This window comes from Pongo pygmaeus, chromosome 7 (assembly GCF_028885625.2).
Source record: "Pongo pygmaeus isolate AG05252 chromosome 7, NHGRI_mPonPyg2-v2.0_pri, whole genome shotgun sequence".
Classification (NCBI taxonomy): Eukaryota; Metazoa; Chordata; class Mammalia; order Primates; family Hominidae; genus Pongo; species Pongo pygmaeus.
This window is the reverse complement of record NC_072380.2, coordinates 22,211,186-22,237,628: the sequence shown is the minus strand read 5'-3', so window position 1 is coordinate 22,237,628 and position 26,443 is coordinate 22,211,186. Positions and strand designations below refer to the sequence as shown.

The following is a 26,443-nucleotide window of genomic DNA, read 5'->3' as shown; positions in this document are numbered from 1 at the left end:
CGCGCCGCAGTCCGCATCCACCCGGCGCGGTCAGCCCCGGCTGCGGCTCCCGCTTCGAGCTCCGCGCTTCTCTCCCGAGCCGGATCGCGGGAGCGAGCAGGGGAGGGGACCGCAGCCGGCGCCCGAGGGCAGGAGGAGTCCGCAGGCGGGCCGCTGGCTGCGGTAGCAGCTGCCGGTGGCCGGGAGGTGCCAGCCCGCGCGGGGTGGCCCAGCCGCGGGAGCGGTGGGGCGGGGGCCGCGGCCGCCGGCCCCAGGGAGAGCTCGCGGGCAGCATGGCGGGGCTGCGGGCCAGGCGGGGCCCGGGGCCGGGGCTGCTGGCGCTCTCCGCGCTCGGCTTCTGCCTCATGCTGCAAGTCAGCGCTAAGAGGCCCCCCAAGACCCCCCCCTGCCCGCCCAGCTGCTCTTGCACCAGGGACACCGCCTTCTGCGTGGACTCAAAGGCAGTGCCCAGGAATCTGCCCTCGGAGGTCATCTCCCTGTGAGTGTCCAGCCCTGGCCTTGGGGGGTGGGGAGGGAGAGGAGGCCGAGGACAGCTCTGGGAGAGGACAGGAGAACCCCCGCTCCCCCTCTTCAGAGTGTGGGGACCAGGGGGACTGCAGGGGTCCTCAGGGCTGGAGATTCCAGGCAGCAGTCGGGCAGGCAGTTCTGCAGTTTTGCAGGCTCAGCGGCCATGGGTGGGGAAAGCAGGAGTTCACCACCAAGAATGAATCATCACCACCACGAGCGTCAGTGAGACCTACTGTGTGCTGGGCTCCAGACTTGGGGGGTTGCTTACACGAGCATGTGGGCCCCTGCCTGTGATGTCACACCAAGGGCAGGAGAGTGGCAGCCAGTGCAGGATGAGAATGAGCTATGCCCTCCCAGCACCCTGGCATGGGGCACACGCCTGCCACTGACCAGCCACTTGGCACTCAGCTCGGCCAGCCTGTCACTCACAACAGCCAGCCTCAGGGGCTCCCCTTGTCTGTGGGACCAGAGAGGTTGTGAGGTCCTTGGGGACCAGGATGCCAGCCCCCACCCCCATGCCCCATCTCTCAACAGCACCCAGCCCATTGTAGGTGTTTGGATGATGATGACAACGGTGTGGGTGATGGAACCTTTTCTTGCCTGAGAGGGAAGCTGAGCCTGGGGCCATGGGTGCCCCAAGAGGCAATAGGGGAGGACCCTGATGAAGGCAGGCAGTGAATTTGGGAAGAGAAGGGAAAGACACACAGGTGGGGGCTAAGTTCGGTGAAATGGGGCGTTTCCAGGGCGAGTGAGTACAAAAGCTACTGCCCTCCGTGTTCACCTCTCCCTGCCTCAGCACAGCCCCTGCAGACCCCACAGTACTGACTCGGGTGTCCCCGCAGGACCCTGGTGAATGCCGCCTTCTCAGAGATCCAGGATGGAGCGTTCTCCCACCTCCCGCTGCTGCAATTCTTGTATGGATAGGGCCTTGTGGAAGGGTTGGGGGAACTATGGGGATGGTAGCAGGGGACAAATCCTGGGCTGGGGAGAGGGAGAGTGGACAGAGGCAGCCTCTGGAGACGAAGATGCAGGTGTCCCTTGCTTTTGTTCTGATAGGATGTACCCAAAAGGCGGGGCAGCCTGGAGTCAGGGGAGTCAGGGGCAGCAGGAGGACAGCTAGGGATGGCACAGAGAAGCCAAGCAGGCGGGATCCGGGGATGTGCTTGGCTCCTCTGGAAACCCAAGAGAATTGGGTGCGATAGCCTGGGCTAGTGCCCAAGGTGGGCACTGTGGGGCCATCTTAGAGACAGGTGACCCCAGGAATCAGGGTTCCCAGAAAGAGCTGGGGGCTGAAAGAAAGGGATGGCAGGAGTGTCTCCAACTCTACAAGATGCCGTCCCCGAGGGACAGTTGTCCATGAGGGGCTGGAGTGGGACAGAATGAGGGTGGAGGAGAGGGAGAGGAGATGCCTCCCGGGAGAGCCAGGAGCCGGGTTGACAAGAGAGCTCTGCCTCGGCCCATGTTTAGGAGCCAACAGGGACCCTGGGAGCTTCTGGGGCCAGAACAGGCTCCTGCCTGGCCTTGTTGCCCAGGTGGCCCAGGGATTCCCCACGGGGTCCCCAGGGGTGGCAGCAGGGCAGCCATGTCTTGGGGAAGCCCAGGGCTGAGGCAGCGGGCTGGGGGCTGGGGCAGCAGGCACACCCTTGGAAGCTCTAATTCCACCTTTGTCTCTGCAGGTTACTCAACTCCAACAAGTTTACACTGATTGGAGACAACGCCTTCACAGGACTGTCACACCTGCAGTATCTGTGTGTGGGAGGGAAAGGGGCAATGGGAAAGCAGAAGGGAGGGGGACCCCAGGCCTGGGAGGCCGAGGGACTGGGTAGGGAGTGGATGAGAATGCCGCAGGAAGGGAAGGTGATGGGAGGCGAGAGCCCTTGCATCCCATGATGGCAGGACCTGAGCAGAAGGTCGTTTCATTCGTTTTGCCTCTACCCTACCTGATGCCCTATCCCTATGGCTTGGTGATGCCAGACTCCATTTGGAAACCTGTCTCAGGGACATGGGCTGAAATCTAGGCTGGGGCATAGGGCGAGTGCTGCTGGGGGTCTGGCATCCTGTGTGACCACTGAGGCAAGTTCCCGCTTTCCCCAGCTTCATTGAGAACAATGACATCTGGGCACTATCCAAGTTCACCTTCCGAGGACTCAAGTCCTTGACTCACCTGTGAGTACGTCACATATACACACACTGCACCAAATCCCCACCTCTCCTGTGGCCTTTGGCCTTGCTCATGATCTTCAGATGACCTGGTGGTCTCTTTTGCAGCTCGCTGGCCAACAATAACCTGCAGACACTGCCCAGAGACATCTTCCGGCCCCTGGACATCCTGAATGACTTGTAAGGCCCGAGTCCTACCTCTTCCAACAGTGCCGCAGAGGGGGCATCCCTGGAGGGAGTGGTGTGGGAGTCAGAATTGGGATGGTCATAAGGTCTTGAGAGGCTGGGAAGGGTTGGATCGGGGGACCCTGAGGAGGTGAGGAGGTGAGGAGGTGGAGTTAGATATAGATGGTAGCCTTCCAAATTGGAGTTTCTCTCAAAGTGCACCTGAGACACCATGTGTGTATGTTTTCAAAATGTGTGTGTGTGTGTGTGTTTTTTTTTTAATTTTAGACGGAGTCTCACTCTGTCACCCAGGCTGGAGTACAGTGGCACAATCTTGGCTCACTGCAACCTCCACCTCTCGGGTTCAAGTGATTCTTCCTCAGCCTCCTGAGTAGCTAGGACTAAGGGATTATAGGCGTGCGCCACCATGCCCGGCTAATTTTTTGTATTTTTAGTAGAGATGGGGTTTCACCATGTTGGCCAGGCTGGTCTCGAACTCCTAACCTTGTGATCTGCCAACCTCAGCCTCCCAAAGTGCTGGGATTACAGGTGTGAGCCACCGCGCTCAGCCAAAAATATGCTTTTTAAGGCTGGACGTGGTGGCTCACACCTGTAATCCCAGCACTTTGGGAGGCCAAGGAGGGCTAATTACCTGAGGTCAGGAGTTCCAGACCAGCCTGGCCAACATGGTGAAACCCCATCTGTACTAAAAATACAATAATTATCTGGGTGTGGTGGCGGGCGCCTGTAATCCTGGCTACTTGGAAGACTGAGGCAGGAGAATCACTTGAACCTGGGAGGCAGAGGTTGCAGTGAGCCAAGATCGTGCCATTGCACTCCAGCCTGGGTGACAAGAGCAAAACTCAGTTTCAAAATATTAAAAAAAAAAAAATGTACTTAAAAAAAAATTTTTTTTTTAGACAGAGTCTCGCTCTGTCACCCAGGCTGGAGGGCAGTGGTGCCATCTCAGGTCACGGCAACCTCTGCCTCCCAGGTTCAAGCAATTCTCCTGCCTCAGCCTCCTGAGTAGCTGGGATTACAGGCATGCACCACCACACCTGGCTAATTTTATATTTTTAATAGAGACGGGGTTTCTCCATGTTGGTCAGGCTGGTCTTGAACTCCCGACCTCAGGTGATCTGCTCGCCTCTGCCTCCCAAAGTGCTGAGATTACAGGCGTGAGCCACTGTGCGCGGCCAAAATGTGCTTTTTTTTTTTTTTTTTTTGAGACGGAGTCTCGCTCTGTTGCCCAGGCTGGAGTGCAATAGCGTGATCTCCGCTCACTGCAACCTCCGCCTCCCGGGTTCAAGCGATTCTCCTGCCTCAGCCTCCCAAGTAGCTGGGACCACAGGTGTGCGCCACCATGCCTGGGTAATTTTTGTATTTTTAGTAGAGATGGGATTTCACCATGTTGCCCAGGCTGGTCTCAAACTCTTGACCTTGTGATCCGCCCACCTCAGCCTCCCAAAGTGTTGGGATTACAGGTGTGAGTCATCACGCCCAGCCTGTGCTTTTTAAATGTATGTTTGATTGGACTCTACATTAAAGTCCAATCAGGGGGAGGGGAGTTTGAAAGTTTCGAGTAACTAGTATATAGCATATAGTAGTATATAGCATAGCCACACTCATTTATCATTATTTATAAGAAAATAAAAGCCTTGGATTGTGGGAGGCTTAGAGGAGCAGGGATGCAACATACAGCTGTGCAGGATGCACACTGCAAAAGCCAACCTGGCCAAAAAGGTCAGCAAGGACTGAAACTGATTTCATACTCTGCTGGCCAAGCCTGTGTCTGTGGGGCTACATCCAGCCAGACGGAAACTTTTCTCTAATCATACAAAGATGCATGTGAGCAACTCACAGCAGCCTTAACCACCTCTATTTCTGAAAACCTGGAGGGCCTGGATGGGCAGAGCCCTGAGAGCATGTCTTTCTCTGTGCCCCCCTCCTCTGCCCTCATGATTCAGGGACCTGCGGGGCAACTCACTCAACTGTGACTGCAAGGTGAAGTGGTTGGTGGAGTGGCTGGCACACACCAACACCACGGTGGCACCCATCTACTGCGCCAGTCCGCCCCGCTTCCAGGAGCACAAGGTGCAGGACCTGCCGCTGCGGGAGTTCGACTGCATCACCACAGGTAGGAGGTGCCCCTGCCTTGGGTGTCAGTCCACGCCTACCCCAAGGCAGCTTTACAGACATGAAACCCCCCACCCTGCCCCACAACACCCAGCAGCAGCAGTAGAGCAACCACCATCACCCAAGGAGCCCTTCCCTTTTCCCTCTGGTCTTCAGTAACGCACCTCTCATCTTGCAGATTTCGTGTTGTACCAGACCCTGTCCTTCCCAGCAGTGTCGGCTGAGCCCTTCCTCTACTCCAGTGACCTCTATTTGGCTCTGGCCCAGCCAGGAGTCAGTGCCTGCACGATCCTGAAGTGGGACTATGTCGAGCGGCAGCTTCGAGACTATGATAGAATCCCAGGTACCTGCGCCCAATCTGGTTCTGCTGGCCCTTGCTAGGGGGAGGGGGGAGTGGGCTCCATCGTTCAACCCCATTGAATTCCTGTAGGTAGAGGGATAGATGAGACATACCCTCTGCCCACAAGAACTTTCCAGTCTTTGGGAGGAGGCCAATATATATGCAGATAACATCCATATGATAGGCAGGTGTTAAGAGGGAGATATGAACATGATGCTCTAGCAGCACAAAGGACAAGCCTACCCTGGACAATCAGGGAAGGCTTCCTGGTGGAGGGGGGATACCTAAGCTGAGTCTTGAAGAATAGAGGAAAGGGAGGACTCAGAGGTGATCTCCAGGTTTCTGGCTTACATAATTAGATGGACCAGGAAATGAGGAGGAGACAGGAGTGACTGTTGAGCAGTTTTGGATCTACTGAGTTTGAGCTGAGTCTTGAAAACTGAAGGAGACTTAGCTAGGAGCAAAAAAGTGGAAAGAGTGTTTTGGCAGAGGGAACAGCATGAATGAAGTCAAGGAGGTGTGCAGTAACTTAGTATGTGAGTGTGTATGTGTGTGCAAATCATAAGCAGCTTGTGTGACAAGGGATAAGGTTCAAGGTGGGGAGTGGCAACCAGATATTGATGGCATGACCAGATAATGACCTGGCAAACCAGGTCATTGACAGGGTTTAAGCAGAATGTGTGATCCAGTCTGCATTTTAGAAAGCTTCTTGCATGGAAAAAGGCTAGGTGTGGGGCCATACACGAGGGCAGAACACTAGGGGGATATGTGCCTGTGTGCTAGAGGGGTGCTGGAGCCTGGACACGAGACAGTAGCAGTGGGGATGGAGATAGATATTTAGAAAGGAGGGTTAAACTGCCAGGTGCGGTGGCTCACGCCTGTAATCCCAGCACTTTGGGAGGCCGAGGTGGGTGGATCACGAGGTCAGGAGATTGAGACCATCCTGGCTAACATGGTGAAACCCTGTCTCTACTAAAAATACAAAAAGTTAGCTGGGCATGGTGGCAGGCGCCTGTAGTCCCAGCTACTTGGGAGGCTGAGGCAGGAGAATGTCATGAACCTGGGAGGCAGAGCTTACAGTGAGCCAAGATCACGCCACTGCGCTCCAGCCTGGGGGACAGAGCGAGACTCCATCTCCAAAACAAACAAACAAACAAAAAACCAAAATAGAAGGGTTAAACTGACACAAGATGAAATAGAAAACTTACATTGCCCTGTCTCCATTAAGGAACTTGAAGTCAGTATTGAAGAAAAAAACAAAAACAAAAACAAAACACCTTCTCCTAAAAAAACCTCCTGGCCCAAAGAGTTTCCCTGGTGAACACTATCAAACATTTAAGGAGGAACTAACACCAATCTACATACACACTATTAGAAAGTAGAAGGGAAGGTTATCGGGACTTGGGGACTGATCAGGGAAGGTTGAGTGGAGGAGAGAAAGGTGTTAGGGATGACTGCCAGGTTGCTGGATTGGGAGACTAGTGGAGCCACAGCTGAAATCAAGAACAGAGGAGGAGCAGGTCAGGCTCAGCGATGGGTATGGAGGTCAATTGTGAGTTGTCAGTCGTGACTGAGTTTGAGGTGCTTGTGTGGGCGTGTGGGCCAGGAGAGTCTGAAGGAAGATCAGGAGCTGGGGTGTGGCATGGGGGTCATTAGCATCTGGGCAGGGCAGACCAAACCCCAAAGAAGGGATTTAGGCAGTGACTGCCAGAGCCTGAGGCTCTGCACAAATTTCTCTTGGGGGAAAGGTGGGGTCGTAGTGAGAAGGAAAGAGGGGTGAACTGGGGATGTCAAAGTGGAGATGCCGGGCAGCAGCTGGAGACCCCGGGACAGGTGAGCAGTGTGTGGTTTCATGTGCTTGGTGCCCGAGAAGGGCTCCAATGAAGCTGATTGTGAGTATAGGTGCACATGGGCATGCATTCTTGTACATAAAAGCCCTTTCAAACGTGAGAACTCTTGGGAGGATGTGTTTTCATGCACTGTGATGCAAACAGCAAGGTGTCTTGGGTATACCTAAGATTTCTCTCCCCGCTGTGGATCCACTCAAATTCTCCCTCCCTTCCCTGCCTTGCCACTGCTAGTGGGGTAGCTTTGGGCAAGTCACTTGCTCTCTCTGAGCCTCAGTTTCTTTCTGTGTGAAATGGACAAAATCACAGGGTCCTTTCCAGCGTGATGAACTCCTCATTGATGTAACATGTGCTTACGTTCACCACAGCGACTACACGCAATAAAAATTCAATTACTGACATTATGGTTAAGCAACGAGTCACTATCGAGGGACACTTATTTTGTGCCGTGTCAGCTTATATTTGAACCCTAGGGGTATGGGTGGAACAAGGGTGATATTAAAACTGGTTATTAGCTGTGAAACAACTGGAAAGCATTCAGCGCTTAGTGGATGAACTTCAATGTGGGTGGAATGGTATAGCGCAGAGTCTTAGTCCTGGCCCAAGGTTGGAAGGGACTGGCCTTGTCCAAGGGGGTTGGATGGAGTGGGAGCCGCCGGCCTGCCTGATGCTGTCTGCCCCTGTCCTGGCACAGCCCCCTCTGCAGTACACTGCAAGCCGATGGTGGTGGACAGCCAGCTGTACGTGGTCGTGGCCCAGCTGTTTGGCGGCTCTTACATTTACCACTGGGATCCCAATACCACGCGCTTCACCAAGCTGCAAGACATCGACCCGCAGCGCGTGCGCAAGCCTAACGACCTAGAAGCCTTCCGCATCGACGGTGACTGGTACTTTGCCGTGGCCGACAGCTCCAAGGCAGGCGCCACCAGCCTCTACCGCTGGCACCAGAATGGCTTCTACTCTCACCAAGCGCTGCACCCCTGGCACCGTGACACCGACCTGGAGTTTGTGGACGGCGAGGGCAAGCCACGGCTGATTGTGTCCAGCAGCTCCCAGGCACCCGTCATCTATCAGTGGAGTCGCACCCAGAAGCAGTTTGTGGCCCAGGGTGAGGTGACCCAGGTGCCTGATGCCCAAGCTGTGAAACACTTTCGTGCCGGCCGCGACAGCTACCTGTGCCTCAGCCGCTACATCGGCGACTCTAAGATCCTGCGCTGGGAGGGTACCCGCTTCTCGGAGGTGCAGGCCCTGCCCTCCCGGGGCTCGCTGGCCCTGCAGCCCTTCCTTGTGGGTGGCCGCCGCTACCTGGCGCTGGGCAGCGATTTCTCCTTCACCCAGATCTACCAGTGGGATGAGGGACGACAGAAGTTTGTACGGTTCCAGGAGCTGGCTGTGCAGGCTCCTCGGGCCTTCTGCTACATGCCTGCTGGGGACGCCCAGCTACTCCTGGCCCCCAGCTTCAAGGGACAGACACTGGTGTATAGACACGTTGTGGTGGATCTCAGTGCCTAGGGGGGTGCCGAGGCCTCTGGTCTCCCCAGGGTGGCCACTGGAGGATGGGTGGGGGCCTCTGTGAGCACCACGTACGCCTGTGTGAAGACGCGTGGCCAACCTGCATTCATGCCCTTGTATCCGCACACGCCCGGTGTGCACGGGCGTACCCCGTGGACTGGCCCAGGAGGACATGCATCATCACTGCAATCAGCATGAACACCAGGCACCCCTGGGACACCTAACACCCAGTTCCTGTGACCCCAACTGCAGGCCCCCCCTACTCTGCAGCCTTCCCCACGCTCTGCCCCCTGTCTCATGCACGTGAGTGGTGTGGGGTGCTGGGAGCGAGGGGGGCCGCACCCTCCTGTCCTTGTGCTTCTCCTTCTGCCCCTCTGGTCTTTCCTGTTGATGCTCCAGGCATTGTTTACCTGCTCTTGCTCCCCGCTGTAGCCCACAGGCATATCTGTCATGCTTCCCCGGGGGCCACTCACCCCTGCCCCACCCCGTCTGCATGCTCACATGGACGCGGACGGACACACTCAGTTACACACTCCCACGCCCTGTCTGCACCCAGTGTCCATCTATAAACATGTCAGGGCACGTGTGCATACAAGCAGATTCAGCACTGCCTACCAGGCTCTCCTGTTACCTTGCCTCTCTGCTTGGAGGGGGCCCCCTCTGCTCACCCCCAGCGTGCCCCCCCAGAACTGATAAGGATGAGAATGGTGGTGCCAGCTTCTGAGGGCCTGCTTGGCCTCCTGGGGGCAAAGCCCCTCTGCCCGAAGCAATAACAACAGCAGCAGAAGCAACCCCGGGGAGCTGCCAGGGGTGTCTGTGTCTGTTCTCCTTGGTGTTTCCTTCATGGCCCTGAATCCCAGCTCACCCATGGACAGAAGACCTCCCCTCAACTGAAAGTCTTTCTGCCTTCCTTCCTGTAGCTGTCGCTTTCTCAGGCTTGGACTGTCCCCTGGTTTACCCTGTCTTTGGGATGTGGCCCTTGAGCTGGGCGGGCTCCTTGGGTGGATTAGAGAGCTGGCCGAGCTGCAAGCACCTGAGTTACCTGCGAGGGTGCCCAGAGCGGAGCTTGGCCTGAGGGCATGTTGCAGCCCTGGCCCTGCCAGTCCACAGAGGCCCCCAGGAGCACTGCCTTTCAGTGGACGGGGTGGGGGCTAGTGGGGCCCGAGCTTCTGCTGCCCTCTGCTGTCTGCTGAGATGCCAGGCTAGTGGAGAGGGAATGGGCAGGGGTGGCCCTTCCCTGTGCCCAAATGGTGTGATGCTCCTTGTGGCAAGATATCAGGGTACTGGGGGGCAATGCTATGATTCACTTGCTTCAAATAAAAAGTTCCTGCCCCATAACCGGCTCTCAGGTGTCATCAAAATGTTTCATTGAAAACGGAGCCTGGCCCTGCTCTGCCGCCCACGGGAGGCCTGGCAATGGTTTCCAGACCTTCTTCCTCCTGGCTCCCTTCTTTCTGAGATGTGGGCATCCCCAAGGTCAGCTGGGGCTGGGGGCAGGAGTTCACAGGGGTGACACTCAGATGCTGGTGTGATGAGTCTCCAGCACCTGGGGCTGACTCACAGCTAGTGTTCCTTCCCGGAGATTACAGTCCGGGGACCCACAAAGACTTGAGTCTGTCCTGCCATCAGGTCAACTCCAACCAGCATGGCTGAGGATGATCTCAGCAGTCCCTCTTGTTTTACCCCTGATTCCTGTTCCTCCACCGGGCAAATGTCTGTCATTGCCGCCACATCGACCCAGATGAAGCCTTGGAGTCCTAGGTGACATCTGGATCTCTCTTCTCCCATATTTCATAAGCCACCAAGTCCTCTCCATTCTTTGTCCCAAAGGTTTGCTGGATGGGCACTTTTTTGTTTTCCTCTTTCCCAGCTCAAAGCTTTGTCCAAACCCTCCTCATCGCCCATTGTCTTGGGTCCCTTGCCAGCCCCCACCAACCCGCTTCTCAGTCTGATTTTTTGAGATGGAGTTTCACTCTTGTTGTCCAGGCTGGAGTGCAATGGCATGATCTCAGCTCACCACAACCTCTGCCTCCCAGGTTCAATCAATTCTCCTGCCTCAGCCCCCTGAGTAGCTGGGATTACAGGCATGCACCACCACACCTGGCTAATTTTGTATTTTTAATAGAGACAGGGTTTCTCCATGTTAGTCAGGCTGATCTTGAACTCCTGACCTCAGGTGATCTGCCAGCCTTGGCCTCCCAAAGTGCTGGGATTATAGGCATGAGCCACTGAGCCTAGCCTTTTTTTAAAAAAAACAAACAAAAAAAAAACGGAGTTTCTCTCTTGTAGCCCAGGCTGGAGTGAGGTGGCCCTGTCTTGGCTCACTGCAACCTCTGCCTCCCGGATTCAAGTGATTCTCCTGCCTCAGCCTCTCGAGTAGCTGGGACTACAGGTGCCCACCACCACGCCTGGTTAATTTTTGTATTTTTAGTAGAGATGGGGTTTCACCATGTTGGCCAGGCTGGTGTCGAACTCCCAACCTCAGGTGATCCACCTGTCTCGGCCTCCCAAAGTGCTGGGATTACAGACGTGAGCCACCATGCTCGGCCATCGGTCTGATCTTTCTAACACACACTTTCCTCCTGTCCTCCCCTGCTCAGGAACCTGCCTTGGCTTCCTGCTCAACAAGCCCATGAGCCTCTGCCCACCATGAAGATCTCCTGTGACCTGGTCCCACTGTACACACTCAAGGCCTGTGGGCAGTCAGGGTCCCTCAACATCTCTGTGAGTGGAGTCGAGAGAGCCTAAGACAGTCAGATGGGGGCCGGGTGGGGGACAGTGCTCAGGGTGTCAGTGCAAGTAATGGGGTCTCGGGGACAGCACGCTGAATGGCAAAACAGGTGTTGTCAACCTGTGCAGACCCCTTTTCTCCTCTTCCCCCATGGGCTTGAGTAAATTAAATCCTTTTGTGGCCTTGTGTGGGTTGGTGACAGTGTAAGGGACAGGGGATGGAAACGAGGGAAATGATAGATCCTTGGGTAGTGTGGTGCTTGCTGTGTGACCCTGGGCATGTCAAATCCCTTCTCTGAGTCTCCAGGTTTTCATTTGTCCTCCAGAGCCCCTCTCAGCTCTCGCATATCACAAAACCCCCTTCATTTCTCTCTCTTCAGCGAGCACCTGTGAGCAGCTGTGCGCAGAGGATTGGGTCATGGCTAGAGAGCCCAAGGAGCTCACAGCCAGCCCGGGGAGTGGAGAACTGGAGACAGTGGGGTCTGGAGCCTGGATAACATGGGTGTGAACTCTGGCTCAGTCCCTTCCCATGGTGTGAGATTTCAAGCAAGTCAGCTGATTTCCCTGAGCTTCAATTTCTCCTTCTGTGAAGCAGATTTAAAAACCCAACTTCATGGGTTCCTGATTCTGCCAGCCAGGTGAAACCAGCTAGTAACACTCAGCCACGTTACTTAGCCTATTTGTGCCTCGGTTTTTCTTATTTATAAAATGAGTATAATCATGATACCTACCTGACAGGGTTTGTTTGTTTGTTTTTTCCAGCTTAGGCTGGAGTGCAGTAGTGCGATCTTGACTCACTGCAACCTCCGCTTCCTAGGTTCAATTAATTCTCCTGCCTCAGCCTTCCAAGTAGGTGGGACTACAGGAGCACGCCCCCACCCCTGACTAATTTTCATATTTTTAGTAGAGATGGGGTTTCACCATGTTCACCAGACTGGTCTCGAACTCCTGACCTCAATGATCTGCCCTCCTCGGCCTCCCAAAGTGTTGGGATTACAGGCATGAGCCACCGCGTCCTACCCTGACAGGGTTATTTCTCATGAGAGTGAAATGCATTAGTATATGTAAGTCCATTTGTATAGTGTGTCCAGTACATAATTATGATTTGCCTTGGTCTATAGGAATATATGAAAACAGAAGTGGCTCAGAGAGGGGTGTTTTGTGCAAGAGGAGGAGGTGGATCTTTGGAGAGAACTGTCTGTGGGTGACGGTTCTTCACCCATCCTCAGTCTTGGAGCCCCTGTGCCCCATATCTTACCTGCAGCCTCTGATCTGGCCTCCTTACCCCCAGCAATAGGTGACTTACCTGCTTTCCACCTCCTCAAATATGCTCTTAGCTTAGCAGGCACCTCCATCATCCTGGGGAGGCCTGTCCTTCTTTTCTAAATGGGAAATGGGCCCTTATCATGTGCTTGGGAGAGGTTGCCAAGGAAAGTGGGTTAAGTCTCCCAGACACGCTGGCACTCTGCTGCCCAGTAGAAAGATAAATATCACTTTGACAGCTGCTGCCCGCAGGGGGGAGCTCTTCTGAGGGGTGGGAGGCACTTTCTTCTCTTGGCCCAAGTGCCCGGCTTTCTGTGTGTGCCTGCTGGGTCACTTGCCCTGAGGCTTGTCCACGTCCAGAGTGCTGCTTAGCAACCCAGTGGAACTGGGTGACTGTGTCAACAGCTCAGGACCAAAGGCTGCAAGAGGCAAGGTCCACTCACTCTGCCAAGACCAGGGATGGTGACACTCCTCAGCTGCCAGCCTCTTGCCCTCCGTGCTGAGCCTTGCTGTCAGCACGGACCTCTGATATCTCTTCTCTTAGATTTCCCAAGCACAAGCATTGGGACCAGGAGTCTCCATACGGGAGACCATCCCAGTTGAGTGAGCTTTGGGCGGGCCCAGGGAACATTTCCCAGCAAATGGGGGTAGACAGAGGCCTGTGATGCTGAGGTCAGGTGCGTGGCCCCAGAAAGCAGCCAGCGGAGAAGGGACAGTTCTGCAGCACGCACCAAAGGACCCGAGGTTCATGTGTGCAGTGACCTCCTGAGTCATGGATGTCCCTTTCAGCTGCTCCCCTATTCAGTCACACCTTTCCTCCTTCAGGGAGACCCAGGACACTTTTCACCTAGAGAACCATGTCTGTGCCTAAAGATGGACAGTGGCTGGGGCCTTCCTTAGGGGTTCCTCTAGTCCTTGGCCTTTTTGGTTACTCCAATGTGTGTGTGTAAGGGGGGACGGGTAAATGTGAGGGTTGGTTAAGAGAGGAGAGGGAGACATGGGGCCTCGGGGGAGTTTCTCCTGTGGACTGGTTTCACTGCTGGCTCTCACACCCAGCAATACCAATAAAACTGATGACAATAATTAAGACCATATAATCACCATGTGTTTATTTATCCCCCAGAAACCTCCTTTCCCTGGCCCCATGATTACCTATTCCATCCTTATGATAGCTGGTGGGCGTTAACTGTGGCTCCAATAAAAAGCAGTAACTGCCTGTGTTTCCACCCCACATGCCCGGACAGCTTTGCTCCTACCCTCTGCAAGGTGGGGGGACACTATTTTCAGAGGGAACAACAGAGGCAGTAAGCTGAAGATGTCAAAAAGAATGAAACCTCACAGGGCAAGTAGTAGAAGCAGCAACGTTTGCCTTCTTTTTTAGAGCCTTCCCCCTTCTTCCTGGTGTCTGCCTCCCTCCCAGAGGAACCTATCCGGTTCCATGGCCCTCTGCAGGGCCACTCTCAGCCTGCAGCTGCTGATCTCTCAGAAGACTGATCAAGCCAAGCATGTAGCCACCAGCCAGCAATAAATACCCCTGGGTGATACCGGGAAAGTTACTTTTCACCACTGAGCATCCTATTTCCTACATGGTGAAAAGAAGTTTGCAAAGACTAAGACCTTGCGTGCAAACGTGCATTACAAAATGGCAATGGTTGATGCTACTATTAAGGGCCCAGGGATGTTTGTGTACTTGGCTCAGAGGAATAGGTGGAATTTCAAACTTCTGCTGAAGAAGGAGTGTGGGAGCTGGGAGCTCTACCCAGAATGCCTCAAATCATCGCTGTCAGCCTGCCCCGGAGTCAGGGATCTGGAAAGGCATCCCAGAGAGAAGGGAACCCCTGAAACCTGCTGGGGCAAAAAGTCCCTCAGGTTCCCTCTCCCCCCACACCTCCCCCCTTTCCCTCCTGGACCCACTGGCGTGAGACCCGGACTTGCTGGCGTTCAGCCAAGCTTCCTTCCAGCTCCTGACTGAGCCTGCAGAGGAGATCCTCCCCTCTACCCCACCAACCGTATCTCATGCCTTTACCCAGTTCACAGAGGGGAAAATGAGGCGAGAGGGAAAGACACCGGGAAAAGCCAGTGAAGGGTTGCGAAAACTCTGGAGTCCAGATTTTCTTTGTATGGCGACCCCCGCACTCCCCCTGCTTTTTTTGTTACAGCTTCCCACACTAATCTTTCCGATTGGGAAGGTGCCTCCACTGTGGCCCCACGCGCGAGTCCCGCGGCCATCGCCCCTTTAAGGGGCCGGCCTCTCGCCTCCCTGACCTCGCCCCGCCCCCTCCGGGGCCACACTGCGCCTGCGTGGCGAGCCGGAGCCCTAGGGTTGGGCAGCACTCGGTTCCGTGCAACTTTCAAGTGAGTTGCAAACTCCGCCTTGTAGGCCGGTGCTGGTGGCCCGGCGCGCTGGAACCGCGGCAACCCGCTTCAGCTCGGGACCATCAGCAAGGGCCAAGCGCCAGGTTCTCCGCGGCAGGAAGGGCGGGTCGGAGCTGTAACTGCCCCGGCCGCGAGGCGCGCCCGCTCCCAAGTCGGCTTCCTTCCTGCCGGGGCCGCTTTGCCTCGGGTCTCCCCATTCTCCAGGTCCCCTGAAGGGCACAGTCGGAGGCCGAGGGCGGCGGGCTCTGCCTCCGCCGAGGGACAGCCAGATCGCCCCTCTGCTTCCCGCAACTGCCCTGATCACCCCCCGTCCCAGCCCTTGAGTGAACGTCCTTCTGAGCGGCTTCCTGGGGTCCTCCGCACGTCCCAAAGACCGGCAAGATGGTGTCCTGGATGATCTGTCGCCTGGTGGTGTGAGTATGGCCGCCCTCAGACCTCCTCTACCCCGGGGTGCCGTCCCGCCCCTGTGGTGGAAGCTGTGGACGTCTAGTGGGAGGGGGAACTTTCTGAGCTCCACCCTCCAGCACTCCATGCAAGGGTTAACGGACCTGTGGGCTTGCACGCGGTGTCTGGGGCACCGCAGGCTTCCCGCCCCACCAAGCCTCGTTGGCTGAGGACGACCCCTGCCGCACGCCACACACACTGCAAACAGATGCGTGGAGCCGAGGGCCACAGGCCTACCTTGCTGCTCTTTGGCAAACACAAGGTGATATGGCACGTTGTGGGCGGAGAACCCAGGTGCCTGCTTGCCATCTGAGCAGTCACATGACTCACCATCCTATTCCTCACCTTTGAATATGCCAACATCTGGCTCACATAGCCCTGTCTGCAGCCCAGCAGTGTCAGGTCTGGTGACCCTGGGCCTGACTGCATGCCCATGGGAGGGGACAGTCTGGTGTTCTCACCCACTTCGTGGAGTGGCTGTCTTCTCGCTCCATGACGCACCCATGGGCCACCGGTGCAGGCCTGGGCAGGCTTGGGATGTTTGTAAACAGCAGGGTGGGGAGGTGGCCTCCAGGGCTCTGACTCAGGCACGGGTTGTACAAGCCAAGCGAGAAAAACAGGGCGGGTACTGCCACCTTGCACCCCAGTGGGGGGAAATGGCCACCTGGCAAGGTGGGAGTGGGGCATAGTACCCCTCACACTCCCCATGGCTGCTCTTCCAGGCTGGTGTTTGGGATGCTGTGTCCAGCTTATGCTTCCTATAAGGCTGTGAAGACCAAGAACATTCGTGAATATGTGAGCGTGGGGGTTTGGGTGTGTGTAATAGGACTTGGTGAGGTGGGGAGGGTCTCAGCTGGCCTCTCCCTCCTCCAGGGGCAAGGCTGTGTGGCACATCGTGAGTGGAATGGGGAAGGAGAGAGAATGGGCCCTGTTCAAGAGGGTGTAGATAGAGGGCAGGCCATCGGGGTGCCTGTGGAAGATCTCGTGGGTGAAGCTTGTTGGAGGCGGGCACAGGAATGAGCAGCAGTTTCTCAGAGCTCCTGTCCAGCCATGTGTGGGGGAAAGCAGCTATGCAGCCGGACAGGCTCCCTGGAATCTCTGGGCTGGGCTGGCCTGGGTTGCGAGTTGGTGCTGCAGGCCCCATGCTGACCTCTGCGCTCTCACCCCACAGGTGCGGTGGATGATGTACTGGATTGTTTTTGCACTCTTCATGGCAGCAGAGATCATTACAGACATTTTTATCTCCTGGTATGGATGCAGGGTCCGCAAGCCATGGGTCAGGGGTGGCCCCCCCAGCCCTGCTCCTTGGCTCACCCTGCCCCTTGTGCTGTGACAGGTTCCCTTTCTACTATGAGATCAAGATGGCCTTCGTGCTGTGGCTGCTCTCACCCTACACCAAGGGTGCCAGCCTGCTTTACCGCAAGTTTGTCCACCCGTCCCTGTCCCGCCATGAGAAGGTACCGTAGGGGGAAGCGGGAAGGGAGGCTTAGGGGTAGGTGTGAGGGAAAGAGCCCTGGACCTGGGATTTAGGATGCTGGGGACACCGGGGTTCTATCCCAGTCCTGCTGCTGTTGAAGGGCAGGACCTTGACAGGGCCCAGCTTACCTCACAGGGCCCAGCTTACCTCATCTTCTGGGATAATCAGGTGGGGGTACACATGAATGACCTTTGAGGATGGAAGTTGGTTTGGGGGTAGTGGTGGCGGCAGCTGGAGCATGGCCACTCATGGAGGTGTGAGTGGGTGGCAGCCCTGCTCTTGGTGTGTGTTTGTGGGCCAGATTTGTGGCTCTGGGCACCAGGTGGGGCTGGGCTGGGCTGGGTGGCGCCACAACCAGTGGCTTCTCAGAATCTGCAGAGGAAGAGGGACTCTGGCTGTCCACCTGAGGTCTCCTCCCCATCGGGTCCACAGGAGATCGACGCGTACATCGTGCAGGCCAAGGAGCGCAGCTACGAGACCGTGCTCAGCTTCGGGAAGCGGGGCCTCAACATTGCCGCCTCCGCTGCTGTGCAGGCTGCCACCAAGGTGCTCCGGGCCCCCAGCCCTCCAGCAGCCCCCATCCCACCCCTAAGGCCCTTTGGGCTCATTCAACTCCTCTGCCAGGGAGCCCAGAGATGGCAGCCAGGAAGCAGGGGTGAGAAGGTGACAGGGGGGTATTGGCAGAAGCGTGGAGCTGGAGTCAGACCTTCCTTCCTAGCTCTGGCACTGAGTGTAAGCAGCGGCTCCTGCTCTCTGACTTTGGTTTCCTGTTGGTGCCACATTGGCACGGGGCCAGAAGCTTGCTGAGCAGTTTTCACTTCTGTGTCTCAGCCTCGGTGATTAGCTGGTTGGCCGATTTCCCTGGGCAGCCTCCCCGCTGAAGTCTCTTCCCCCTTGCAGAGTCAGGGGGCGCTGGCCGGCAGGCTGCGGAGCTTCTCCATGCAGGACCTGCGCGCCATCCCTGATGCGCCTGCCCCTGCCTACCATGACCCCCTCTACCTGGAGGACCAGGTGCCCCACCAGAGGCCACCCATTGGTGAGTGGGCAGAGGGGCCCAGAGCCATGCCAGGAGGGATGGCTTCCTTCACTCGCACCGTGGCTTCCCCCAAGGCTCGAGGAAGGGCTGGCCTGGTCGCAGGCTTTCAGCTTCACCTCCTCCTCCACACAGGGTACCGGGCCGGGGGCCTGCAGGACAGCGACACCGAGGATGAGTGTTGGTCAGATACTGAGGCAGTCCCCCGGGCGCCAGCCCGACCCCGAGAGAAGCCCCTAATCCGCAGCCAGAGCCTGCGTGTGGTCAAGAGGAAGCCACCGGTGCGGGAGGTCAGTGTGGGAGGACGACAGGAGGGAGGAGGGCTCTGCTGGCTGGTGCTCCCCACACCCTCATGCTGTGCCTCCCCTTTCCCCAGGGCACCTCGCGCTCCCTGAAGGTTCGGACGAGGAAAAAGACTGTGCCCTCAGACATGGACAGCTAGGGTCTGCTGCATCTGGCCCCTTCTTACCTCGTGCCCTGCAGGGCTCCAGGGCTATTTGGAGGGACCTTGGGCTGCACATCTGGCCTGCCTGCACCAGCTGCCTGGGCCCCGCCCTCCTGACTCCTGCTGATGGTTAAGGGCCGGCAGCAGATGCTGCCAAGTCCACGTGCAGGGATGCGCCCACAATGTACCAAAGCAGGCTGGGCCCAGGGTTCTATTTATTGCCTTGCTCTGCCCTCTCCCTTCCCCGGTTGTGGGACAAGAGCCCTCCCTGAACCCCCGCAAATGAAACCAAATGTCCACCTGGGTGTGTTCATTCCTTCTTGTCCTTCAAAGTACTTGATAGCCTTTCATAAGGCCTGGCACGTGTGTCCTGGTTGTGTGTGTGTGTTGGTGAGTGAGGTCAGGTTTGCGAATGTTTTGATAAATAAATACATAAAGGGGTTCTGTTTCTCCTGATTCTTACTCCCATTGCTTGTGTCACACCCTTGAAATTGGACAGCCCAGTCCTAGCCTAGGTCTAAGGCTGAAGGAGCCCAGTCCTCTGGGTGAGACAGAACCATTGACAGAGAGTTGCGATGCAGCACATGGTTTCATGAAGGAGCTTTTGGGGAGTTTTGCGAGTGCTGATGGGAAAGGGGACCAGTCCAGAGGATGGGTCAGAACCCGAAACTTCAGTTAGGCCTTGGCAGGAAGATTGCAGCTATAGAGAAACCAGTGGGAGCACAGGCAGGAGGGGCTTGGGGCAGCACGTTAGTCTCATAGGGAGGTCGAAGCTAGGCAGAGGAGACCTGGGGAGGAGTATCTCCTCCAGGAGCCTGGAAGAAGGAGCCCCCTGGGGCAGCTCTGGGGACATTAAGTTCTGTAAAGTCAGGTAACTGCAGGGGCACCATTGCACCTCTGAAGAGTGGCCACGAGAGGGCAGCAGTGTCCGGGATCTGGGCTGCCCCCGGCTTCCAGGTCAAGGAGGGTGGGGTTGGGAGACTAGCCAGAGCCTCGCCCTGCTGGGCCTGGCGGAACTCAAGACGGCTTCCAATGGCCCTCCCTGCTGCTTGTGGTCACTGGTCCTTGGCCTGCCCCATCCAAGGAGTCTCCTCTGCTCTCCTGAGACCAAGGCTCTTTGCCTGACTGGCTCCACTCCAACTCCTCCGATCCCTGGGGCAACCGGGGTACCCAGCTCTGCCCTCTCCTGCCCCGATGCTGGTCTCACCATGATGCCCGGGGTGTGCCCCTCTGCCACTGCCGCACCTGCTCCTCCTCCCTGCTTTTGATTAAGCAAAGAGGTGGGTGAGAGTGTGGGATGAGAAGAGGGGAAACGGGGTGGTAACCTGGAGTGGCCCCAGAGAGTGTGGATTAACTCTTGGTGTGGGGATTATCCGGGTTTTATTTGGGGGAGGCTTTTAATCTGCTGCGGTGATTTAGCTTCTCACGTATAGGGGCTCACTGGCGTCCAACATGGCCTGCCTTTGCATCGTGGGGTTGTCTTATTGCTTCATTAATTCATTCAAAAATGAATCTTTATTGAGCCTCGAGCAGGTACCAGACATGTTGCCAGACACTGCAGGGATGCAGGCAGTAGTAACGGCTGGCGCCCAGAGTGTGGCTGCCCACGCAGACGCTGCTCTAAGCCCCTAGCATATATTAATTTAATTCTCATAACGATCTTTTGGGGGGCGGGTACACACTAGTCTTATAGTCTCCATTTTCCAAACAGGAAAACAGGCACAGAGAGGGCAAGCGATTTGCCCAAGGTCACATATCTAGTACGTAGCAGAAGGGCTTGGAATCAGGCAGTCTGGCTCCAGAGTCGGTGCACTTAATCACTAAGCAGTACCAGAGTGAAGGAGATGATTCCTGCCTGGGAGGCAAGGACATGGAGACTAACATGTATGGAATATTTGTTGTGTGCCTGACCTTGTACTGGGCATTTTACAGAGATGATTTCCTTGAATCCTCCCAACAAGCCTGTCAAGTAGGGACTATATCCATTTTTTTAAAACAGGTTCTCACTGAATCACCCATGCTAGAATACAGTGGAACGATCATAGTACACTGCAGCCTCGAACTCCTGGACTCAAGGGATCCTCCCACCTCAGCCTCCTGAGTAGCTTGGACTATAGGCACTCTCCATCATACCTGGCTAATTACCGTATTTTTTTGATAAAGACAGGGTCTCACTATGTTGCCCAGGCTGTTCTTGAACTCTGGGGCTCAAGTGATCCACCTGCCTTGAACTCTGAAAGTGCTGGGATTACAGGCATGAGCCACCGCACCCATAGGGCTATACCCATTTTACAGATGAAAAACTGAGGCTTGGAGAGCCACAACAACTTGTGTACCATTGTGCTGCTTGTGAGTCAGGGACCCTGACTCCTGATGCACCTCTGCCTGGGAGTTGCGTTGATAGAGGCGGGCTGGCAGGATCCATGTACCCAAACCAAGGGAACAAAACCAGAGGGGCGCCAGGCGCAGTGGCTCACCCCTGTAATCCCAGCACTTTGGGAGGCTGAGGCGGATGGACCACCTGAGGTCAGGAGTTCGAGACCAGCTGGCCAACAAGGTGAAACCCCGTCTCTACTAAAAATAACAAAAATTAGTCGGGCATGGTGGCGCGTGCCTGTAATCCAAGCTACTTGGGAGGCTGAGGCACAAGAATCACTTGAGCCCGGGAGGCAGAGGTTGCAGTGAGCCGAGATTGCACCACTGCACTCTAGCCTGGGTGACATAGCAAGACTCCGTCTCCAGAAAAAAAAAAAAATAACAAACCCAGAAGGGCATGTGATGAATGGCAAAACAAAACAGAGTAAAAGAAAACAAGAGTTGGGGAGAGGCCTGAAGTCGTGGGGTGGTAAGGGAGATTTCACTGGGGCGGGGGCTTCACTTGGCCTGCCTCCTAGGATGGGTGCTTGGAGAGGGCCACAGGGCCACCCAGGCCCCTTGGCGGAGCTCGCAATGCCTTGTCCTCACCATCTCATCAGACTGTCTCGTGGCTCCGTGTGGCCTTATGCGTGCTGGCCTCTGACATGCTCTTCCTCCACCATCCAACTCTGTCCCATTTCTACTTGCCCTTTGAACCCCACTCAGACATCGCCTCCCCAGGAAGCCCTCTGCAAGCACTCCCTCACCTCAGAGTGGTCTGCTGTCTGGACCACACCACCTCTGTTCTTGCACAGACTTCTGTTTTTGCCTTGAGCACGTTGCCTTTTCTCCCTCACTGTGTTGTGACTTCATAAAGAACAGACGTATTTTACACACTGTTGTAGTTCAGCCTGGAACAAATGGTCTAACCGAAGTGAAATACTTTGGTAAGTTTGCGATTGGGTGGTGAAGACCTGATCTCATTTTCTGATCTCCTCCGTGAAGTTCCCGACTTCCCCAGGGTGGGACTAGAAGCATCTTGTAATCATTCATGAACAAGCCCAACACCCCCAGCGCCCAGCACAGGGCCAGTACCTAAGAAGCCTGGAGGAGTTCTGCTGGTGAAAGAACAAATGGGAGAAGTGACCATAAGTTTTGGGTGGGGGAGGCCGGGGGGGGTGGGATGGCCTCGTGATTTCTGCCTTTGTGCCCTGCATCGCCTGGGGCCCACCACCAAGCCTTGAACATGCCAAGGCCCCTAGAACACGGGTTTGGTGAACGGCTGACTGCAGTTGTATGAATTCCAACACATGCTGGGGACAGAGGGGAAGAAGCCAGGAGAAGTCCAAATTCTGGGGCATTTCTGGGTGAGCACACATGTGACCCGGAGGCTCAGGGCACTGGTTGTCAACTGGGCTTCCCTGAGAGCCAGCCCTGCCTCTCTGAGAACCCTTGAGACCTCACCTTCGCCCAGCAGTTGCACACTTTGCCTCCAGTTGCACACTGGAGGGGGTTACTGTCTCACCCTCCACCCACTCTGGTCTGGCCTCTCTTGGAAGAGTAGGCTGCATGCCAGCCTGCCTAAGCACCCCCAACCCTCTTCTTGCCACCAGACAGTGGGCCACCAGCAGGATCAGGGCTGGTGGGGACAAGAAGCTGCCACAGCCAGCCCCCTTAGAGCTGCACACCTCTGCTGGGTCCTGGCCCCTGCCCCACTTGGTTTGTGCCCTGGTCTTAATCCTCACCTCCCCTGCAGCTTGTCTGCTTTTGAGGGGTTCCTGCATATCCACCCTGGTTTCTGGGTGCAGATCGCCCTTTGTTCTTGCCCCTCTCTTCTCTCTCCCCTCCACCCACTGCCATCCCTTGGCCCTTCCAGGTGTCTCCTCTCCCTCCCTGACTCTTCAACCCCCATCACTGTCCCTCTCGGCCTGGGGCCCTCCGTGTCCTAGTCCCCTTCCCCGTCTCCAGCCTCCATGTGCGCCGCACGCACTGGCTGTATTTTTAGCTGCCACTGATTAGCCTCTAGTTCTGACACAGCCCTGGCCCAAGCTGGGTTGGGGCGTCCTGGTTGGCACTGCCCTCCACCTTGAGGGGGTTAAGGAGGTGGCACTCAGGCTCTGGCTCCGTCCTCTACCCAGCATCAGGGACCAGAGGTCTCAAGAGCTGGGTAGGGGGCAGATGCCTGGGCAGGAGGAGGATTCTCTGCTGCTGGAGAAGTCCTGGGGGCCACAGTTGGTGTTTCCGGGTAGGCACAAAGGTCCCAAGCCCAGGGCAGAGTGGAGCTGGCTTCCGGGGGGGTAACCTGGAGGGGAAGGGAGGCGGGGGGAGGAGGAAGCGCACTGGGAGGTGCAGACTGAGAAGAGGAATTAGGTCAGGGATGTAGGTGGGTGGACGAGAGGGCATGGCGGCATCTGCTTTGGAGCTTCCTCTGGGTTCCAAACGCATCTCCACACTTCCCTTCCCCTCCTCCCCACACCCTGCCCCCACCCCCGCGGGTCCCGGGAGAATTCGCCTGGTATTCCCCCTCCCCCATCCCCCCCCAGGCGTTGCCACAGGGTGGGGGGTGGGGTGGGGGGAGGCCAGCCTCAGCTGTCTGAAGGATGGAGGGGCTGGGGAAGCAGGGCTAGGTGCCCAGACGGCCGCGTGTGTGGGAGGGGATGTCCTCAGATGCCCTCCACCCGGCAGTCCCCGCTCTGACGTGGGTGCCCCCCCTCTCCCCGCCCGGATTAGTGGCAGCTTGGCCTGACTCTCCGGGGCTCCTTCCCCCGCCCCCGCTTGCTGCCCTCCCCTGGGCCGGGGGCCGCTCCGCCCGGGGGGCACTGTGCTTGCCCAGGTAAGGGGCTCTGGGGATGGCATGAGGGCCGCCGGCTCGTGAGTGCTGCTGTGCCCGTCAGCACGAGCGTGTGTCAGCGAGTGAGTGTGTGTCAGTGCGCCAGGGGTCGGTGCGGGGCTGGGGCTTGGCCCCCAAATGGCTGGGGGTGCTGGTCAGCTTGCCTTTGTCCACAAGTCTGGCATTGTGTCCACGCGCTGTGTGGCTTTTCTTCTGTGTTTGTGTCTTTTGTGTGTCTCCTCAGCTCTGCTCCGTCTTCAGGCACAGAACAGCCGGTTACAAGGACTCTGTGGGCCTGTGGCATGGGCTCCAAAGCAGGATGGGGAGCTGGGCAAGGGTGGGGAAGAGGTTCTTCCTCCCACCCGGCAAGTCCCCACGAGCCCCTGGGCTTTTCAGGAGCCTGTCCCCGAGAGCCCTGCTGCTCTAGTCCAGGGACTGTGGCCTGACAAAGCAGACATGGCAACTGGGGTTGGGGGGATATCTGCCCCACTCCCCTGGGATAGTCCCCACCCCCTTTGGGGATGTCAGCGATAGGTCCTCAGGGTTCTGGACAGCGCAGGCTCCCATCTTGGCCTCTTCCAGGACCCAAGCCGCAGGAATCTCCCCCTGGCATTCCCACAAGCTTCGGCTGCTGAGGAGGGAGCCCAGAGGACACAGATGGGGGACCACAGACACACCCCAGCCCTCACCTTCACCCCTGGAGCCAGCCTGGGAGTGGGAGGCCGGGCCTCAGGGCCTGGGGCCTCCAGTCCATGTTAGACCCTCTACAAGCATCTCCCCTGGCACACTCAGGTCCCAGCCACCCTCAGGGGAGCTGGGGAGGAAGGGAGTGTTACTAACTCAGTCATGTAAACAACCCCTACCAGCCTGCCTTGCCACAGAACTGGCCTCTGGGGGGCAGGCCAGGGGCAGGGTGAATGGATGCCAACAAGGCCCAAGTCTGGCCCAGTGCCTGCTCCTTTAGACCCCCGCTCCCCAGGACCCCCACTCTTCTCAACTGGTAGAAGGCTCTAGGCCTTGCTCATCCCTTAGGAGGAAGGCTCCTGGCTCTTCAGGGCTCCCCTCTGCAGGGATGGTGGTGTGACTTGGGACCAAGCTAGAGGCATCCAGAACCCATCGCTTCCAACGGATGGGAAAGAGGGAGTGCAGCTTCTGTCCCAGGCAGGTCGAGGATGGCTTCCGCAGGGAGGCAGGGAAGCCGAGGGTGGGAGGTGGGTGCCTGAGGGGAAGGGAAGCGCCCGTTGGGCGTGTGGGTTTCTGTGTGAGTCTGAATCTGTCTGTGTGTGTTTGAATCTGTCTGTTTGTGTCTGCATTGGAACCACCCCCGCAGCGGAGCCGGGATGCTTCCTCGGGTGGAGGGTGCCCTGCTTTTCCATTTCCTCTCCTCCTCTCTGCACTCTCCCGGGAGCCACTCCCATGGGCGCCTCTCCAGCCCCTGGCCTGGAAGCACCAGGAACCCTGGGGATGGGGCAGACCCTCACAGCCCGGGGTCTGGAGCCGGTGTCGGAGCTCATCTGGGCCCATGACCTCTCCAGACATTTGGCAAAATCAAGGCCCTTAGACCAGGGAGAGAACCGAGCCCAGGCCCTCCAGAGGTCCTAGGCCGCAACCTTTTGTGCCCTTGGGCTCTGGAAGAGGTTTGGGAAGGGTTTGGGGTGGAAGATGGCAAAGAGCAGCTTGGCCAGGTGAGGATGAGGCAGGGCAGACACAGGCCAGTGGGGCGTGCCATGTGCCACAGATGGAGAGGACCAGGAGCCAGTGGCCCGGCAGGCACAGCCCGGCTGGCGTGGGCCAGAGCGCCCATCACTGACCCGTGAGAACTCGACTGCCCCTGCCAGCTCTGGCACTGCCCCCTCCCAGCCGCCCCGCCCTAGCACCCTGGGGGGCACCCCGCCCAACCGTGGCCTGGTCCGGCCCCTCCCGCCCTTTGCTCCAGTTCCCGGGCTTGGCACCTATAGTGGGGGTGCCGCCCGCCTGCCAGGCTCCGGGGCCGGGCCCACGGGAGGGTGGGGCGGCTGGGAAGCTGGCACGCTGCCCCGGGGGAGCCTCTCTCGGCAGGCGCCCGGGTGCCGCGGGGGGGAGGGGGAACAAAGGGCTCATTCTCCCCGTGCGCAGCCGGTGGCATCGCCGGGGCGTTGGCGGAAGCCCCCGGGGCCCGGGAGGGGGCAGGCCCAGGCGCGGCCGCCGAATCACGGGCTCCTGTTTCCCGCAGGGTGCTGGAGGAGGAAACCGGCGGAGCAGCTTCCCCACTCTCAGTTGCGCGTCTGGCGATGGCGATCAGAGGTCCTGCTGCGCTCTCCGCCGCGCTCTACCTCCATTAGCCGCGCTGCGCGGTTCTGCGCCCTCGCCGGTGCCTCTCTCCTGGGTCCCAGGATCGGCCCCCCGCATCCAGGCACGACCCCCTCCCCCGGCCTCTCGGCCTTTCCCCCAGCTCGGCCATCTCCGACCCGGGGCGCGTGTTCCCCCCGGCCCGGCGCCTTCTCTCCCTCCGGGGGCACCCGCTCCCTAGCCCCGGCCCGGCCCTCCCCGCGGCGCAGCACGGAGTCTCGGCGTCCCATGGCGCAACCCACGGCCTCGGCCCAGAAGCTGGTGCGGCCGATCCGCGCCGTGTGCCGCATCCTGCAGATCCCGGAGTCCGACCCCTCCAACCTGCGGCCCTAGAGCGCCCCCGCCGCCCGGGGGGAAGGAGAGCGCGAGCGCGCTGAGCAGACAGAGCGGGAGAACGCGTCCTCGCCCGCCGGCCGGGAGGCCCCGGAGCTGGCCCATGGGGAGCAGGCGCCGGGTGCCGGCCACGACGACCGCCACCGCCCGCGCCGCGACCGG

At 57.7% G+C, this 26,443-nt stretch overlaps 3 protein-coding genes across 8 annotated transcripts; all 3 read left to right on the top strand.

Annotated features, from left to right (window-relative positions):
• Positions 1-7: 7 nt before the first annotated feature.
• Positions 8-10,005, top strand: LGI3 (leucine rich repeat LGI family member 3). Its single transcript, XM_054499082.2, has 8 exons — positions 8-478; positions 1,350-1,421; positions 2,184-2,255; positions 2,602-2,673; positions 2,776-2,847; positions 4,800-4,969; positions 5,147-5,311; positions 7,850-10,005. The coding sequence occupies exons 1-8, from the start codon at positions 273-275 to the stop codon at positions 8,665-8,667; spliced, it is 1,647 nt and encodes a 548-aa protein (XP_054355057.1). The 5' UTR covers positions 8-272; the 3' UTR covers positions 8,668-10,005.
• A 4,923-nt stretch (positions 10,006-14,928) lies between these two features.
• Positions 14,929-18,891, top strand: REEP4 (receptor accessory protein 4). 6 transcript variants are annotated; one of them, XM_054499116.2, is made up of 8 exons: positions 14,929-15,449; positions 16,203-16,275; positions 16,652-16,728; positions 16,817-16,937; positions 17,390-17,503; positions 17,858-17,993; positions 18,126-18,280; positions 18,367-18,891. In XM_054499116.2, exons 1-8 carry the CDS (start codon positions 15,418-15,420, stop codon positions 18,430-18,432), a joined length of 774 nt encoding a protein of 257 aa, XP_054355091.1. In that variant the 5' UTR covers positions 14,929-15,417; the 3' UTR covers positions 18,433-18,891. The 6 variants fall into 6 exon arrangements, with proteins under 6 accessions (XP_054355091.1, XP_054355093.1, XP_054355088.1 ...); XM_054499113.1 differs by having other exon boundaries at positions 14,956-15,449; positions 17,390-17,689; XM_054499118.2 differs by lacking the exon at positions 18,126-18,280 and having other exon boundaries at positions 14,934-15,449; positions 18,367-18,569.
• Positions 18,892-26,176: 7,285 nt separating this feature from the next.
• Positions 26,177-26,281, top strand: HRURF (HR upstream open reading frame). Its single transcript, XM_054498935.1, has one exon. It carries the CDS (start codon positions 26,177-26,179, stop codon positions 26,279-26,281), a length of 105 nt encoding a protein of 34 aa, XP_054354910.1.
• Positions 26,282-26,443: the final 162 nt, after the last annotated feature.

What these genes read in the sequence shown, in the direction of transcription:
- LGI3 (XM_054499082.2), top strand. Translation starts at nt 273, where the DNA reads ATGGCGGGGCTGCGGGCCAGGCGGGGCCCGGGGCCGGGGCTGCTGGCG. An exon ending in CCCTCGGAGGTCATCTCCCT is followed by an intron (nt 479 to 1,349) that starts GTGAGTGTCCAG and finishes GTGTCCCCGCAG; the next exon opens with GACCCTGGTGAATGCCGCCT. An exon ending in CTGGACATCCTGAATGACTT is followed by an intron (nt 2,848 to 4,799) that starts GTAAGGCCCGAG and finishes CTCATGATTCAG; the next exon opens with GGACCTGCGGGGCAACTCAC.
- REEP4 (XM_054499113.1), top strand. Translation starts at nt 15,418, where the DNA reads ATGGTGTCCTGGATGATCTGTCGCCTGGTGGT. An exon ending in CCAAGAACATTCGTGAATAT is followed by an intron (nt 16,276 to 16,651) that starts GTGAGCGTGGGG and finishes CTCACCCCACAG; the next exon opens with GTGCGGTGGATGATGTACTG. An exon ending in CCCTGTCCCGCCATGAGAAG is followed by an intron (nt 16,938 to 17,389) that starts GTACCGTAGGGG and finishes TCGGGTCCACAG; the next exon opens with GAGATCGACGCGTACATCGT.
- HRURF (XM_054498935.1), top strand. Translation starts at nt 26,177, where the DNA reads ATGGCGCAACCCACGGCCTCGGCCCAGAAGCTGGTGCGGCCGATCCGC.